The sequence below is a fragment of the Parasteatoda tepidariorum genome, chromosome 2 (genome assembly GCF_043381705.1).
Source record: "Parasteatoda tepidariorum isolate YZ-2023 chromosome 2, CAS_Ptep_4.0, whole genome shotgun sequence".
NCBI lineage: Eukaryota > Metazoa > Arthropoda > Arachnida > Araneae > Theridiidae > Parasteatoda > Parasteatoda tepidariorum.
In genome coordinates, this window is record NC_092205.1 from 91,230,213 (window position 1) to 91,247,394 (window position 17,182).

Consider the following 17,182-nt stretch of genomic DNA (forward strand, 5'->3'; position numbering starts at 1 on the left):
AGTGAATTAAATCAACAGCTCAGGGATGAGATTAGCGAAAAGGCAAAAAAGCTGAATTTCCACGATAGTAAATTTTACGCAAGTGCAACCCTTTAATAATAAATTCCAGGCAGTTTAAGGTAATAAATAATGTGTTGACATACAATTGTGAACTAATCTATTATTATATAAATGATTACATTGATACTTAACATTCAGTGAAAATAAAAATTACCAATTGAAAGAATAAAGCTGGAAATTATATTTTCCCTCAGTTCACATAAGAGACAATTATTACTTAAAAAACTACCTGGTTTAGCAAATTAAAACTACTGAGAATATACATTAATATTTCATTTCTTTTAATAAATACTGTTATGTGATTTATAGCAAATATATCAGTAATATTACTTTTTAAATTATATTGGAAAAAAAAACTTTAACAATGGACTGAATCATTATGTTCATATTATAGTCTAATCTAACTAGAGCCCTTTGAAACATATCAATAACAGTGAAGTAGAAATATATAGTAACTCCTTAACATACAAAAATTGCTATTTTAGTTTGAAAAATTACATGACAATCAGCAACTGTTTAGATAATTGTTTTTTATTTGATAAGAATTTTGCATTTTATAGCATAAATAACAGCAATTATAAATAAAATTTTGATGATGAGTTAATTAACTCTTTTTCCAAAAAAAAAAAATTTAAATTAAATCCCTTTTTAAGTGATTGCTTTTGTTTGCTATATCTTTTATGTTTGCTATATTTAGTCGTTAGTCCATCTTCAAACATCTTGTGACAAATCCTATTTTTTCTTCTTTGCAAGCACAGAATGTAAGTTTTGAATATATTCCCTTCCAGTTTCTCTGATGTTGTAACACTTACATATACTAATAATCGTCGTTAGAAAAACAGTCACCTTTATAGTAACTAATTTTAAAAAAATTTACTTCTTACAAGAATCGCGATAGTTGATCTTAAAATTGCGTGAATATGAATAACAATTATGGATTTTGAAATCACATGAATATGAAACTAGATATACGATTTTGAAAATGAGAAAATACAAACTGGGATATAGAATTTTTAAAACGCGTAAATACAAATCACGATTCATAATTTTTAGATCGCGTAAATACGAATCATGATGCGTAATTTTTAGATTGCATAAATAAGAATTATGATGCATAATTTTTAGAATGCGTGAATGCGAATCCCAATGCCTTATTTTAAAATCACGTATAAATATGAAAATCAATGTTTGATATTATAAACCGCATGAGCAAATCAACACATTGAATTTTAAACTTGCGTGAATATGAATCGCTACATAGGTTTTTAAAAAGACGTAAATACGAATCACAATATCGGATTTTAAATCTCGTAAATAAGAATCGCAACGTACAATATTCAAATTGCGTGAATAAGAATCGCAACACGCAAATATGAAAAGCTATGTTTGATATTAAAATCGTATGAATAAGAATCGAGATATTAGCAGATTCCAGGCTTGGGACCTCTAAAAGGTTTGTCAGACGCAGCGTCGTTTGAACTACGAAAATCGGATTTATCTGGAGGGTGGGTAAAAAATTTGGAAAATCTTATCTGCTGCGTGTAAAGGGGGAGAAAATAGCTAAAATAAGTAAAAATGAGAAAGGATTGGTAGCTATGTAGTTTGAATTTTCTGTTCCTCTTTGAAAATCGGTGAATTTTCTAAAAAAGCGGAATACCTATAAAAAAAATGAAATTTTTAGAAAATCTGAATTTTTGATCATAAAGCTGAAATTCAAGAGATAAAAGTGAAAAAAGCGGAAATCCGCTAGAAAGCGGAAAAATCTCATCCCTGAACAGCTCTAATTTCTCACAAGACATTAACTTTATGTACATTTAATAAGAATTCAAATTTTTATTTTAACAGTCTAAAAAGAACTGTCTTGCATACAAACGTCTCTCTTTTTAGGGTACCAGTATCAGTAAATTTATTAAAAGATCAGTTTATTTCAAATATACATCATAGTGTAATGAGAGTGAAGTCATTTTAATTGTAGTTTTCATATTTGAACAACCTAAATTATGAAGAAAAAATTATAAACATAAAAAATAAATATAATTAATTATAATTTGTTTTTTGAAATGATTTTTTCAACAAAACTGCATCAACTTAAAAACATGTTGAGCAAACCAATTTTTAGTTGTAATTAAAAGATAAACATACCTTTACTTTTTTTTGAAGTTCATCTTCAACTTCTTTCATCATTGTGGTTGCTTTTCCTATTGGTATTTCATTAGCTAATTTATAGCCATACATAACAGGTTGAAAATCTTCCTAAATTCAAACATAAAATGGATTTAATAGTAAAATTGTGTAAATAAAAAAAAATCTATTTCATTCTTAGTCCAAATGTTAAGAATGAAATGTTCAATGTATAAAAAGAAGGGATTTTTTTTCTTGCCTAGTTTGCTACGATAAAAAAAAATACTCAAGCTTAATACTTTTAAATTTATTACATTAAGCAGCTACTTTTCACCCACAAAATCTTTTATAGCCTCCAACATTTTAAACAGATATATACAGATGGCTCTCATAATTTTATCCTCAACAAGATGAGGCTCTTAAAGATAGATTTAGAGGCCTGGCAGCTCCAAAGAGCAGGGCACATCAACCATCTATTGTACCCAAACCCTATATCATTAATAGAGGAAAAGTTGAAACTAAGTTCAGCTAACACATGACAGAAATATCTTGTATTCCCATGTCCTTAATGCAATGTTGCCCTAAATGCTCAAATCTTTGAGCTGAATAGACCTCATAAAGTATATGTCATGAAATCTCCTTTTCAAGAAGACAACCTCGATAAAGAGAATCAGATTCAATACTGATTATGTATGTCTACGATCCTGAGGGTGCAGTGCCCAGTGAGATGATCAATGATCTTCCTCAAACTGTTCCTGTTTAGCTTAAGAAGCTCTTTTTGATGCACATTAGGGCAGTCACGATTTAACTCTTCAGGTTGAGTTGCGCCATTGCTCATGAGCAATCGTGTCATAGAGCTTTAATATAGATGCCCTGAAAGATGTGGGAGAAATTCCCAAAGCTGGTTTAGGGTCCCAGAAAATCGCACTGAAGCCAGCCCGTACTGTTCAGTGGTCTGTCTAGGTTTTTTTGAGAGGTACCTATTTTGTGAAAATTTAGACATAATTTGAATAAAATATTAGAATAAAAATTATATTTAGAAATCCAACACAAAAATATGGTAATAATATGGATTTATCATTTCTTAAGGAATACAAAAATAAAATTTTAAGAAAAAGTATTTTGTGAAACTACCGTTTTTCCTAAAATTCAATTTGTGAAACTACCGTTTTTCCTAAAGTTGAGTTTGTGAAGGTACCGCCAAACGGTAGTAAATTCGTTCTGGACAGACCCCTGCTGTTTCAACAGCCAGCTCATTACCAAGAATATGTTCACGCACCCAATGTAGGTATACTTTGTTACAAGTAGAAAGGTCACTGAAGGCCAAGAAGCACTCCCACACTAGTGAAGAGGTGAAGTTACACCTTGATAGTGATAGAAGAGCAGGCTGACTGTCTGAACAGATGTGGGGAGATATATTTAGATTATCCCTGTCTAAGCATATCCTGCAGAGGGTTCCCACTCCTTTAACAAAGCAAAAATTAAGCACTTTTAAGGACCTTTTCTTGAAAAAATTAAGGACTTTAAAAATAGAATGATAGTTATTCATCGAATATATATATATATATATATATATACATATATAATACCAGTGGCAGTGCCAATTATTTACATTTCTTAAAAAAAAATAATAAATAAAATAAAAAAATAATAAGCAATTTTATTACACTGATATAATTGCATTCATTAACAGAGCTCGCCAAAGAAGTAGCACGCAATTTTTGAATTTCAAGAAGTAGCAGGTTGGGTTTTTTTTAAAAAAAACTTTTTCAGATTGTTAAATGTTAACATAATCTATGAAACTAATCCATATTCAATTTTTAATGATTTCATTGAAAATTGAATTGTAAAATTAAGCTAGAAATTTAGATTTGCAATTTTTTTCATGTATATTAAAAAAAAGCGTAAATAAAGAAATTTGGCAAAAACATTGAAAAATTTATTACAACAAGTTTTTATATTTCGCTACTAGACCTGCATCACATATTCATTTGTGGGCCAATCTTGCAAAATATTCAGTTACAATAAAAAATTCTTTATTTTCTATTACTAAAATGTTTAATTTATAAGGGTATATATTAAAATAATTAATACTAAAAAGTTGAATTAGAGTTATGCTTGAGAATAGTTTTCTTAACTGTGCCATGTAAAATTAAGTCCAATTTTGAGTAAAAACAGGCGATACTAATATCTAAGCACCTTAAATAATTCCACATTCTTTTCATAAGGCTTAACTCAATATATTTTTTAAATTCATTACAATAAATATTTTTATCAAATTTTTATAGAATAAAAATACAATTACATTTGAGAAGATTTATAATTTTCAAACCAATTTCTTTTTATTAGTTCTTATTACTATTAGTTTCTTATTAGTTAGTAAACATGTATACAAGAGGGTCTAAAACGATTTTTTAAAGGTATCAACATATTCCTATGGTCAGAAAAAAAGTCGTATTCTTTTATTATAAAATAATCCTGTAATATCATCTTATCATTTAACGTTTTGTAAAAAAAATATTGATATATTTTATGTAAAACATATTGAAAACGGTATACAACTTAACAATTTAAAAATTATTACTAAACAACAAATGTGCTATATTTACTTTTATGATGAGCTTTACACAAAATTATTTCCAGGCAAGCTTGTTATTAGGAATTAACTTTACATGATGTTAATAAACAATTTGGTGAAAAACATGAACTTTTTTTAAAGCAACCAAAAATTGAATAAAATTTTATTTAAAAAATTAACAGTACATTAAGTTGCAATGTTAACTGAATAAAGATTTTATTAAGATCCAAGCATCTGTAATTGAGTAGATTTAAATAATATGTAACAATCTGCTTATCCTTAAGAAACAAAAATAATAGTGTAACGATCTAAAAGTTTAAAAAAAAATTAACATTGCAACTAAACAAATTATAAATAGTTAACAAATATTTAACTTTCTTGTTAGAAAGCAAATCATGCATTCTTATTTAGTACTCAGAAAAAAAATTTAAGTGTTTTTGAAGAAACTTTCATTAAAAACCCAGGTTTTTGATGAAAAAAATAGGTGGGCTGGAATTTTTTAAACCCTGTTAATTACAGATCTGTTTAATTATTAGTACGATCATGAATTTTACAAAAATATCACTGCTTTCAATAAATTTAGTTATTTATTACACATTGAAATATAAATTCTTCAAGATTTTAGGAAATAGTTATTGTTATGGATTCCAGTTCAAAAAATATTTCTGATACTTCTTTTCTTAGGGTTTTACTTAATTCCTATAAGCAGATGACTAGTAGAACAGAATTTCTCGAAATTTGTTAATGTTGAAGATTAGTGTGGGTCTTCTATTTAGGTACCTTAAAACTGTCCCCCCCCTAAAAGAGCACAATTAAAGAACCAATATTTTAATAAAAGGACATGCTTTCTTCCCCTTGATTGTAGTCCCCTCATACACATTCATTTTTGTCTCTCTAAAATGATGCATGGTCTAATTCTAAGTGATAAAAGAACGGTATTTTGTTTTGAAAAATTTAACTGAAAATTGTTCCGATCAACTCTAGTGATGCTGAAAAATTAAGGACTTTTAAAAACCTTGTACCAAAATTATGTACTTTTAAGGGCCCTTATATTCCAAAATAAAAATTAAGCAGTTTTTAAGGACTTTTAAGGACCGTGGGAACCCTGCTGCAGCACTAGATGATAGCATAGACTTCAGCCTGAAAAACGAGTTTCTAGAGAAAAAAATTAATAAATAACATTAAAATGGTTAAATAGTTCAAAAGCATGTACCTCTTCAAACACGCCAGCTTTGTTTACAAAATCTCGTATGACCTCCAACATTTTTAACAGATGTATACTGAAGGCTCTTATAATTTTATCTTCCACAAGATGGGGTTTCTGAAGATACAAATTGGTAAACACAGTCTGTGCTAGTGAGTGTCCCTCAAGCCAAGTAACCTGGAAAACAATAAACTCACATAATTTAAGGACAGGGTCTATATTTTGTTTGTTTCATATCTATTGAATTGACGTTTTCTGCTATATTTAACTGAATATTGAGTTTAACTAGACATCATTACTTTATCAATGCGTAACAAGATAAAAAAAAAGATGTTAAGAGTCAATCAAATGACTAACAAGTATAATCTTAATAAATTTTTAAATGATAAATTTTTTAAGACATAGTATTTTGTTCTTTGACTACCTTTAAAAAATAAAACTATTGATAGCGAATATTACAAGGCATTATTGGAAAGACTGAGTGAAGAAATTGGAAAAAAAAACCNCATAGGGCAAAAGTAAAGTTTGCCACAAGCCACTAAATATAACAATATATAGTGATTAAAAATATTGCTTCCTAGTTGCTACCTATAGCCACTTTCTCATTAAAAAATGCACCTCATGCAACATTTAATTATTTTTTTTAAATAAATATGGAATTATAATGACTACTTTATAAGGCTCCATCATCCTAATTAAAGCTAGTCCATGTTGGATATATTTAAGTTGTGAATTAAAATTCAATATATTTATTTTTGCTGAATATTTTTTTCAAAATGAAATTTTAATAAAAGAATACTTACTTTATTTAATCTCTCTAAACATGACACTCTAGCTTCCAAGTGTTCTATGTCCCTTTTCAGTTTCGTTTCTCTGTCAATTCTTTCACTTTCAAGTCTATTCTCACCTTCTCTTTGTTTCTAAAATTGTGAAAAATAAATTAATAAAATAGTGAATTACTATCAGATATACAAATATGTAAGCTCATGAAGAAACAAATATTTTAACTGATTGCAATAATAAAAAGTTTCTTGAAAATATGCAAATTTATAAAACAAAATTAGTATAAATTTGTTTAATTTTTGCACAAAGTTTAAGTGGGTTTAATGATTTCAACAAAATATCCCTTTTTAAAAAGTTTATATATCTACCTTAATCTGGGAAGAGAAAATCTTGGTTTTTATAATTTTTATTTAGTTAAGTAAGTTTTTAAACATTTTTGTTAAGTAATCTTTTAGAATATTTTTTATTTTCATATTAAATTTAATTTCTTTTATACATGGTATATTGAAAAATATTTTAAAAGCATGTTATAATGGATTTGTAATTTTATGGTAAAAATGATTGTGAATAATTCTCTGATATAGCAAGTGAATAAAAGGGAAGGACACGAGAAAAAAGGGTATTAGTGAATTAATGCATGAATGAATCAGTTTTTAGAAAAGTTAATAAAATAATTATTTGTAGTACAGAAACAGTAATCAAATTTTTTTGTATATTTGCTGCTCACCTAAATTTTTTTTTTAAAAAGAAGAAGGAAAATGCAAAATATTTATTTTTTGATTTCTGAAATTTGGACCCTATGATGAGAAATCGATAGAACTTCATCCAGTTAATTTTTATCTATAATAAAAGAGCTCTAAACATATTGCATTATTATTGGTTTAGCATTTGTGTTGTTTATTTAAATACCATAAGAAATAGTGTGATATCGATATAAGAAAAATATATTTTGCTAGCACATTTTATCGATATTTTCAAGTTTTCCATTCAATGCACACATTACATTCCATTCAATCCACAAATTACATAAAACAATAAATAACAATGTATTTTATCAAATGAAGTTGCTCTCGACGAATTAGTAAGCAGAGAAAAACATACACCAAGAAAATTTTTTCAAGACCCTTCTAAAATATTAAAAAAAAAAAAAAAAAATTATTCAATTTTTTAAAAAAAATTTAAGACACTAAAAAAGACTTTTAAAACCTAGTAGTATACAGGAAAAACTATTAGGCAGCCCTGGAAGTAGAATTTCTGGTGAAAATCTGCTACGCTAGTTTGCCTGCGACCTCAATAGTCAGAAAGATATTATGACGCTAATAATTCAGTTCACAGATACATGCCATAACATTTTCAAATTTAAGGTCCTAAAAAATTACATATAAAAACTTCTTATTGTTTAAATTTAAATACATTTTTACACAATGAAACTAAATTGATTAATCTCTATACAGTTAAGTCTGCTATCAAGTAACAGAAAAAAATTTGCTTTTTGCTAATATTGTGGTGTTCAGCTTCTTTAATTTCATCTGGAACTAGTTCAGAGATGTTTTAAAAAGGAGTCTTTGCAATCCCTCCTCATTTGCATGTATAATAATATATATAATGTAGAAGAAAAATAATTTCTTGATGCTGCAATAATTTGCAGCCCCTGTTGCTGTGCTGGAGGGTTTCTGGCAGCCACTTTATAAGAAAGGAATTAAAACAAAGAAAAAGTTCATACATTTAAAAGTTTCTCTCTTTCCTCCCTCAGCATTTGAGAATGCCAACTCTCTCTTTTGTCTATTTCAGCATTTAGTTCTCTTTTAACATTTTCAAGTTCTTGTGACTTCTTTTCTAATGCTGATTCTAGATCTGATACTTTTGCCCTAAAATTATTTTCAAGGTGGCACAATTGGTTCTGTAATCTCTGATTTTCTTCCTGAAAAAGTAGCCACAAAAGTATTCAATATGAACATATCACATAAGAAGGAAATGCAAAGAATAAATGTAACATTAACATTAGATAAAAATATAAAATAATAAATAATTTAAATATATATATATATGTATAGTACACACCAATAATGAAAATTAAGCGGTCCAATAAGACCACCTATGTATCAGGGTGCGTAGCCGAATTTTTTATAAAAAAATAAGCACCTTTTAAGCATTTTTCAAGTATTCAAAAAATATTTTTAAGCACTTTGAAAAATATTATAATTAGGCTAGGTTGGCAAGTTTTTGACAATTGATCTGGTTTTATTTACAGTGATGAAGACTATGGCAGGTCACAAATGATGAAATTAACAAGAGAAATGAAATTTTTTATCACCAATAGAAAAAAAAAATTGACAATGTTTAGTTGGTCCCCGTAATCAGCAAAAATTAGAGAGATTTTTCGATTCTATTACAGAGGGCGGAAAATGAAGTCTGAAATTGAGAATCCCTTGCAAAATGCAGCAGGGTTGCACATGAGAGTCAAAAATCCTTACCACTGAATCCAGCTCAGTATACGCAAGTATTTCATCAAACATGTAAAACAAATGGTGTTTTCATACACTACAGAGCGTCGGTAAGCCGAAATAGATTGGGGTTGAATTAATTGTGAAAACGTTGAATAGGAGAATGTCTTTTTGCATAGTTTGCGATGAAAATCAACATGCTAAAGAAAACTATCACATTTGGGAAAAGGGAAAATTAAGCACTTTTTAAAAACACCCACGGAAAAAAAAGCACCTTTAAGGGCTTTAAAAAAAAAGGAAAATCGAATATAAGCACCTTAATGCACTTTTCAAAAACGCTACGCACCCTGCCAGTGAAGATACAACTGAACATATTTAATACAGGGCTGCCACTCAAATTTGGAGAAAAAAAATTCCCTTCACTTACCCTGTACATATTATGCACAATATATTAAGAGGAAACACAACAATTACTGTGCTCTTGAGTGAGTAATATTAGGTGGTTATATATAACTATACTAGTTTTAACTGCTGGAACTGCTAAAAGGAACAGCTGAACATACTTAAATAGTAAGTTTTCAGTGGTCACCTTTTTTTAAAACACACGGAAAAAAAATTTCCTGTATTTTCTCAGTTTGTAAAGGAAAAAAAAAAAATCTAAATTCTCAGCATTTTCCCTGTTACTTTAGGTCAGTGTTTTCCAAACTTATGAGTTTTGTGTACCCTTTCTAAATTGTTCGTAACGCTGTGTACCCTAATAAAAAAATTAATGTATTTTTTACTATAAAAAAATTGCACATAAGTTAAAAATCACAACTGGCTTTTGACAATACTAATTATTAACTGTTAACTCAGCAAAAAATAGCCAATAGAAATAGCAAAAAATAGCCAAAAGGTCAGTTTATTTCAAATACACATCATAGTGTGATGAGAGTGAAGTCATTTTAATTGCAGTTTTCATATTTGAACAACCTAAATTATGAAGAAAAAATAAGAAACATATAAAATATATATAATTAATTAATTATAGTTTTTTTTTAAACGATTTTTTCAACAAAACTGCATCAACTTAAAAACATGTTGAGCAAACCAATTTTTAGTTGAAATTAAAATATAAACTTACTTTTACTTTTTTTTGAAGTTCATCTTCAACTTCTTTCATCATTGTGGTTGCTTTTCCAATTGGTATTTCATTAGCTAATTTATAGCCATACATAACAGGTTGAAAATCTTCCTAAAATCAAACATAAAATGGATTTAATAGAAAAAGTGTAAATAAAAAAAAATTTATTTTATTTTTACTCCAAATGCTAGGAATGGAATGTCTAATATATAAAAAGATGGGATATTTTCTCTCGCCTAGTTTGCTATGATAAAAAAAAAGATACCCAAACTTTACTTTGCATAATACTTTTAAATTTATTACAATAAGCAGCTATTTCTTATTCACAAAATCTCATATGACCTCCAACATTTTTAACATATATACACTGAAGGCTCTCATAATTTTATCCTCAACAAGATGGGATTTTTAAAGATAGACTGAGAGGCCGGGCAGCTCCAAAGAGCAGGGCACATCGACCAGTGCTCTATTTTACCCAAACCCTAGATCATGACTAGCGGAAAAGTTGAAACTAAGTTCAGCAAACATCTGACAGGAATATCTTGTAATCCCCAAGCCTTAATGCAATGTTGCCCTAAATGCTCAAATCTTTGAGCAGAATAGATTTCTCAATCACAAAGTATTTGTCATGAAGTCTCCTCCTCAAGATGACAACTTCAACAAAGATAATCAGATTCAACACCCATTATGTATTGTTGTCTCCAGAGGGCGCAGTTTCCAATAAAAAGACTAATGATCTTCCTCAAACTGTTGCTGTTTAACTTAAGAAGCTCTTTTTGACGCACATTAGGGCATTCACGATTTAACTCTCCAGCTTGTCCCTGGCCATCTGAGTTGCACCATTACTCATGAGCAATCGTGCCATTGAGCTTTAATATAGATGCCCTGAAGGATGTGGGAGAAATTCTCAAAGGTGGTTCAGCCCCCCCCCCTCCCCCAGAAAATCGCACTGGAACCAGCCCGTACTGTTTCATCAGCCAGCTCATTACCAGGAATGCCCGTATGTCCATGCACCCAATGTAGGTATACTTTGTTATGAGTAGAAAGGTCACTTAGGACCAAGAAGCACTCTCACAGTACTGAAAAGATGAAGTGATAAAAGAGCAGCCTGACTGTCAGAACAGATGTGGATAGGTATATTTATATAATCCCTGTGTAAGCATATCTTGTAGCACAAGATGATAGCATAGACCTCAGCCTGAAAAACGAGTTTCTAAAGAAAAAAATTAGTAAATAACGTTAAAATGGTTAAATAGTTTAAAAGCATGTACCTCTTCAAATACGCCAGCTTTGTTTACAAAATCTCGTATGACCTCCAACATTTTTAACAGATGTATACTGAAGGCTCTTATAATTTTATCTTCAACAAGATGGGGTTTCTGAAGATACAAATTAGTAAACACAGTCTGCGCAAGTGAGTGTCCCTCAAGCCAAGTAACCTGAAAAACAACAAATCAATTCTCATTCAAAAAATAGCACATTATTTAAAGACAGGGATTATATTCTGTTTGTTAGATATTTATTGAATTGAAATTTTCTGCTATATTTAACTGAATATTGAGTTTAACTAGACATCATTACTTTATCAATGCGTAACAAGATAAAAAAAAAGATGTTAAGAGTCAATCAAATGACTAATAAGTGTAATCTTAATAAATGTTTAAATGACACATTTTTTAAGACATGGTATTTTGTTCTTTGACTATCTTGAAAACGATAAAACTATCAATAGCGAATATTACAAGGCATTATAAGAAAGACTGAGTGAAGAAATTGAAAATAAAAATTTTAAAAACCTCACTGACAAAAGAAAAATTCTTATTCACCAAGACGATGCCCCCTGTCACAAGTCAATGAAGACGATGGTTAAATTGAATGAATTATGCTTTGAACTCACCATACTCAACATGCAACATATTTATGGATCTGGCCCCTAACAACAACTGGAACTTTGCAGACCTCCAAAATATGCTTCTGGGAAATAAATTTAGCTCAAATGAGAAAGTTATTGCTGAAACTGAGGCCTATTTTGAGAGCAAAAACAAGTTGTTATACAAAATAGGTACCGAAAAGTTACAGGAGTGTTTAAATGAATGTATCATTCTTGAAAGGGAGTATGTTGACAATTTCTAAATTCTAGATTTTATTTTTTAGAAGTCAAATTTCTAAAAAATAAAATCTTTTTCTTAGCATAACCAGGACTTTGCGAGTAATGTGTCAGTAAGCTAAGAAACATAGATAGAATATCATAATTATATATTAATACATAATTAAAAATTTCATGCAGCAAAAATCTTTATTCAGAATTTTAAAATGTAGACATTGTGGATCATTGTAAAGAAAATCAGAGCTGGAAGATCACAATATAAAAATTAAAGACTAAATTTCCTCATAATTTAAGGATGCTGATTCTCTAATGGGAGTAATTTCAAGGATATTAACATGGATTCACAGACATACAATAGGTAATAGCTTCAGTAGTTCATGCCCTTAAGCAAAAAGAAAAAAAAACATTTTTAAGAAAACACAGATTTAAACAAAAAATTACGAAAACATTTATTGTTTATTTTTTTACATATATTAAAAAAGTGGTAGAAAATAGAATAAATAAGGAAAATGTGAGTATTCTCTCGTGAAAATCAGTAGAGTATGATAGTATGATCAGTAGAGTAGAGTATGATGGGAGAAAAGAGAGATAAGAGCTTTTTATATATCTCTCCCACATGGAATGTTCTATACCAGAGGTTCCCAAACTTTTTTTTCTCATGGACCACTTTCAAAGTTTTACTATTTTTGGTAGACCCCCTGCTGCTACATTTCTACTGTATTCCCAAAACTCCTAAAAAATATCACCCTGAATTGGGGGTGTTAAGAAGAAAAAAAAAGTAGCACATTTTCTTGTGTCCTATTTATTAAAATAATACTTGTGGTTATACTAAATTATAAACATTTATTATTACAAACAATCAACAATTGACAAATCAACAATCAACATTATCAATATTTGGCTTCAGTTTTGTAAGAAGTAATTTCAAATCTCCCCGTTCTGTGATGTTCAATCTGCTCCTTTTTTTTGTTAACAGGTTGGTAACGGCACTAAAGCTTCTTTCGACAAGATATGGCGAGGGAAACGCTATCAAAAATTTTCTCGCAATTTCCCACAGCCCAGGATATTTTTCGGGGATTTCTGCCTGCAGCCAAAATGTTTGATAGCCTTTCTTAAATTTCACCTTCAGTTCCTCGTTGGTGCTGAGCTCAAGTAGCTCCTCTTGTAATACCACATTCACCTCTTCCGCTTCATCAAATGGGGTTATGATCCATGGTGGTATTTCCATCGTCAGAATATCTTCAAATCTATTTTTGAAGTCATCATGCAAGGTATTTAAATGCGAGCGGGCGGCACTTTGCAAGTCTCGACATGTGGTGTACACTTGTACTATTTTCGATTGTTCTATTCAATTCTATGTTTGAACTGAGTCTCGAATATTTTTGAGTACCTACCTAGTAAATGATGCTACCTGCCTACGCTGATAGGTAAATCCAAGCCAAAATTTTTGCTCTTTATTATGAAAACCATAAAATTTTTCGTGGACCCCCACTTACAACATGTGAACCCCTGTTTTCTTTTCACGTCTACGTGGACCCCCGAGTGGTCTCCTATGGACCCCTGGGGATCCACCTGGACCACTTAGGGAACCTATGTTCTACACCTTAAAGTCAAGAGTAATTGTCTCTAACAATGGAATAAAAAACTAATAAAATACTTGACGCGCTATGAAGACTTAGGTATTCAATTTGTTACATACTTTGTTTCAAGGCATATAACAAAATTTCTGAATTTCTTTTTTTTTTTTTTTTAAACTCCTTTTTTAGATAAATAATATTTATTCTTGCTTTTAACTTCAAAAATTTGGAAAATTTAAATATTTTAAGACATATATTAAAATTTTTAATAATTAAAGACAAATAAGGATACTTTCTTTTTTTTAAAAGGAAATTAAGGACAACTTTGAGCCCTGAAAAATTCGTCAGATGCAGACATAGAATATCAATGAAACATTTATTATAATAAAAAAATAAGATCTAAGAAGATAAGAATACATATAAAGATTATATAGTTGATAACAAATTTTTTTTTATGTTTGTGTAGATTCTTAACAAAAATAAATACATAAACAGTACATAAAGTACAATAATAGTTTTTATACAAATGTAACTGATTTTGTCAAGGAAGGATAAAGTTATTCTTACCAAGCATGCCAAAGTTGCATCGATTATACCAATTTGTTCTTCAGCAGATAAATCTTTAATTTTCAATTTTCCAGCCTGTAATCAGTAGGGGTATTGATTGTCAATGATTTATAAATGCTTTCTATATGCAAAAAGAAATAACATTATTTATATCTCAAAAAGTGAGGTTACCCCCTTTAATGCAAATAATCAAAAAACATTAAAAAGTCACTCATCTCTCAGTTCATTTAAATAGTTAATACAGATTAATACAATGAATGATAGCTTTTACTTTTAATTATTTCACTCAACTCTTGATTCATTAGACGTCAGTCAATGTTATTATCAAGGGTGATTGTGACCCTAATTTAAAAATCCTGAAAATTTCTTCAGTAGAATCATTAATGGCACATTGCAAAAAGTTAATGTCTTTATCAATTTAAAATATCATTGATATTTTCAAAACATGAAATTCTAAATAAATAATATGAAGCACAATTTAAAATAATAGTTATGTATAAGTTTAATTTTATGTCGAATCACATTTATTATTGCACCAAAAAAAATATTTACTAATGAAAGAGATGCCAAGTATAAACTCTAGTTCCAATATTTCTACATAAAATATACAGAATTTTTATACATAAATGTGATCATGGATTTCCGGAAACTTCCAGATCGCAGTTAGCAAAAAACCTGGAATTTTTATACCAGGTTTTTTGCCTGGAATTTTTGCTTGGAATTTTTATATGGAGCACAATCATCTCTGTAATTAAATAAGTTCAATTATATTAAACAATTAATTAATAAAATAAAAAAAATATATAAATAAATAAAAATAGACATTTGCACAAAATAGACACCTTAGTTTTCAAAACAAAGTGTTAAAAAAAAACAGCATTGAAAACAGAGGATAAAAATATAAGTTGTAGATTAATAGTAGTAGATGCAGATTTTAATAGGTCACACATAAAGAAAAATTATTCGAGTTTTAGTAAGTTATCAGACCATTAAAAACAAGGCAATTAAAGAACATTACGAAATACACATTTAACAAATCAAACAAAAAATAATTTTGAGCAATAATTGCTTATTAACAACAACTTTTTGATTACTTTAAGTGCTTGGTCAAAATTCAAAACTTTTTTGCTGCCTCTATTGCACATCATTCCCGCATCCATTTTTGGATCCATCATTTCAATAGCAGACATTGCTTCAAACAAACCAAACCTGTTTATAAAAACATGAATATTTTTAATCACACGTTTTAGCTTTATAAAATTTGGTTGTGTAATTTATCTGATTTGAAACTTACATATCATCATGAAGAAGTTCACCAAGTTCCAATTCTAAAAAGAAAAAAAAAAACATTTAAAAAAGTTAAAAGTAAAAAAATAATATTGAAAGCATAAGTTAGACTGTCAAAAATTCTTTAAACAGCTTTTGGTTAATCTTCTTAAATACTTATATATTAATTTTACAAAAATTAACAATACAAAAATTAACAATACAAAAGTTAATAATAATTATTAAAAGTTAATTTAAAAATGAAAGTAACAGATACACAATTTTTAGAAACTTTACAGTTTAATAGTTTTACTTTAAACTGAAACAACATTTTTTCGTTTTTGGTCTTCAAAATTTTGTTCTTTCTGCTTTTGCTTTGAGAAACCAGATTTTGGTAGCGTTCTCATGCATTCAACTTAGTCAGCAAAGCTAATAGAACACAAACATTTTCTAAAAGAACTTTAGTTCAAAGTTTGAAAGACGACATCATTATTTAATGGCTACCACAAAGATTTATAAAGATTTAAATTTAACATGGTTTAAGCAATGAAATGTTTAACTTTAAAACTATTCATCTTTATGTTCATAGAAGACCTCATAAAAATAATAAAAGGTTAAAAGTTTAGCAATATAATATTTTAAAACCTTCAGTTGCTTTGAAAAACTCTTCGGTTACATTAATCCAATTGTAGCTACAGCATTTTTGATAAGAATTAGAAGACACCGTAGCTCCGGCATCCATAGTTTCAACTTTTCTAAAGGATGGAAAAAAAAAGATATTAGAAATGTGAGGATTTCAAACTATTCATAATAAATGAAGAACTAAATAAGATTAACGCACTTATCTTCAAGGCCGTTTTTAGAAGAAGGGGAAACAGTATCATCTGACATTTTAAAGATAGTAACTTATTTAACGAAAGGTAGATGATCACTATCCTTAAAATACAAAAAATAAACAAATGTTTTAAATTAGTAAGCTTGGAAGGCTTCTAGCTACCTATTTCTGTTTAATGAAATATAGGTTAAAACTCTGGTTGGTTGATCATGCAAAGCTAAGCACAGATGTCGCTGCAGGTTGAAATTCATTGTAAAACTACCCGGTTACTACGTACTTCCGACTGATTTTTACGCTTAAGCTTGAAAAAAACACGTCATCCAATATTATTATACCTGTAGTGTTTTCAATATAACGTGTTCTTTCAATAGACAAAATATGAAAGGCGAATATTTGCGTGTTCCCCACTCAAATCTCACAATAGATGTTTGATCGTTTACAATTCGCGCATTGAGAATAATTGTTCACTTTTTGAAATTGGAATTAAAAAAGAATTTTTTCTTTTTTAATTCCAATT

General features: G+C 28.9%; 1 protein-coding gene across 2 annotated transcripts in view; it reads right to left on the minus strand.

Moving 5' to 3' along the window:
* Positions 1-16,966, minus strand: part of LOC107440804 (N-alpha-acetyltransferase 35) — a 34,527-nt gene extending 17,561 nt beyond the window's left edge. The window contains exons 1-7 of one of the 2 annotated variants that reach the window (XM_043053734.2): positions 16,672-16,966; positions 16,476-16,585; positions 15,859-15,892; positions 15,659-15,773; positions 14,565-14,639; positions 5,973-6,140; positions 2,203-2,313 (exon numbers count right to left, since the gene is read on the minus strand). In XM_043053734.2, the coding sequence (XP_042909668.1) occupies positions 2,203-2,313; positions 5,973-6,140; positions 14,565-14,639; positions 15,659-15,773; positions 15,859-15,892; positions 16,476-16,585; positions 16,672-16,721 (663 nt within the window). In that variant the 5' untranslated portion in view covers positions 16,722-16,966. Of the gene's footprint in view, positions 1-2,202; positions 2,314-5,972; positions 6,141-10,313; positions 10,425-11,584; positions 11,753-14,564; positions 14,640-15,658; positions 15,774-15,858; positions 15,893-16,475; positions 16,586-16,671 lie in introns of both variants that reach the window. The other variant, XM_043053735.2, reaches the window with a different exon arrangement.
* Positions 16,967-17,182: the final 216 nt, after the last annotated feature.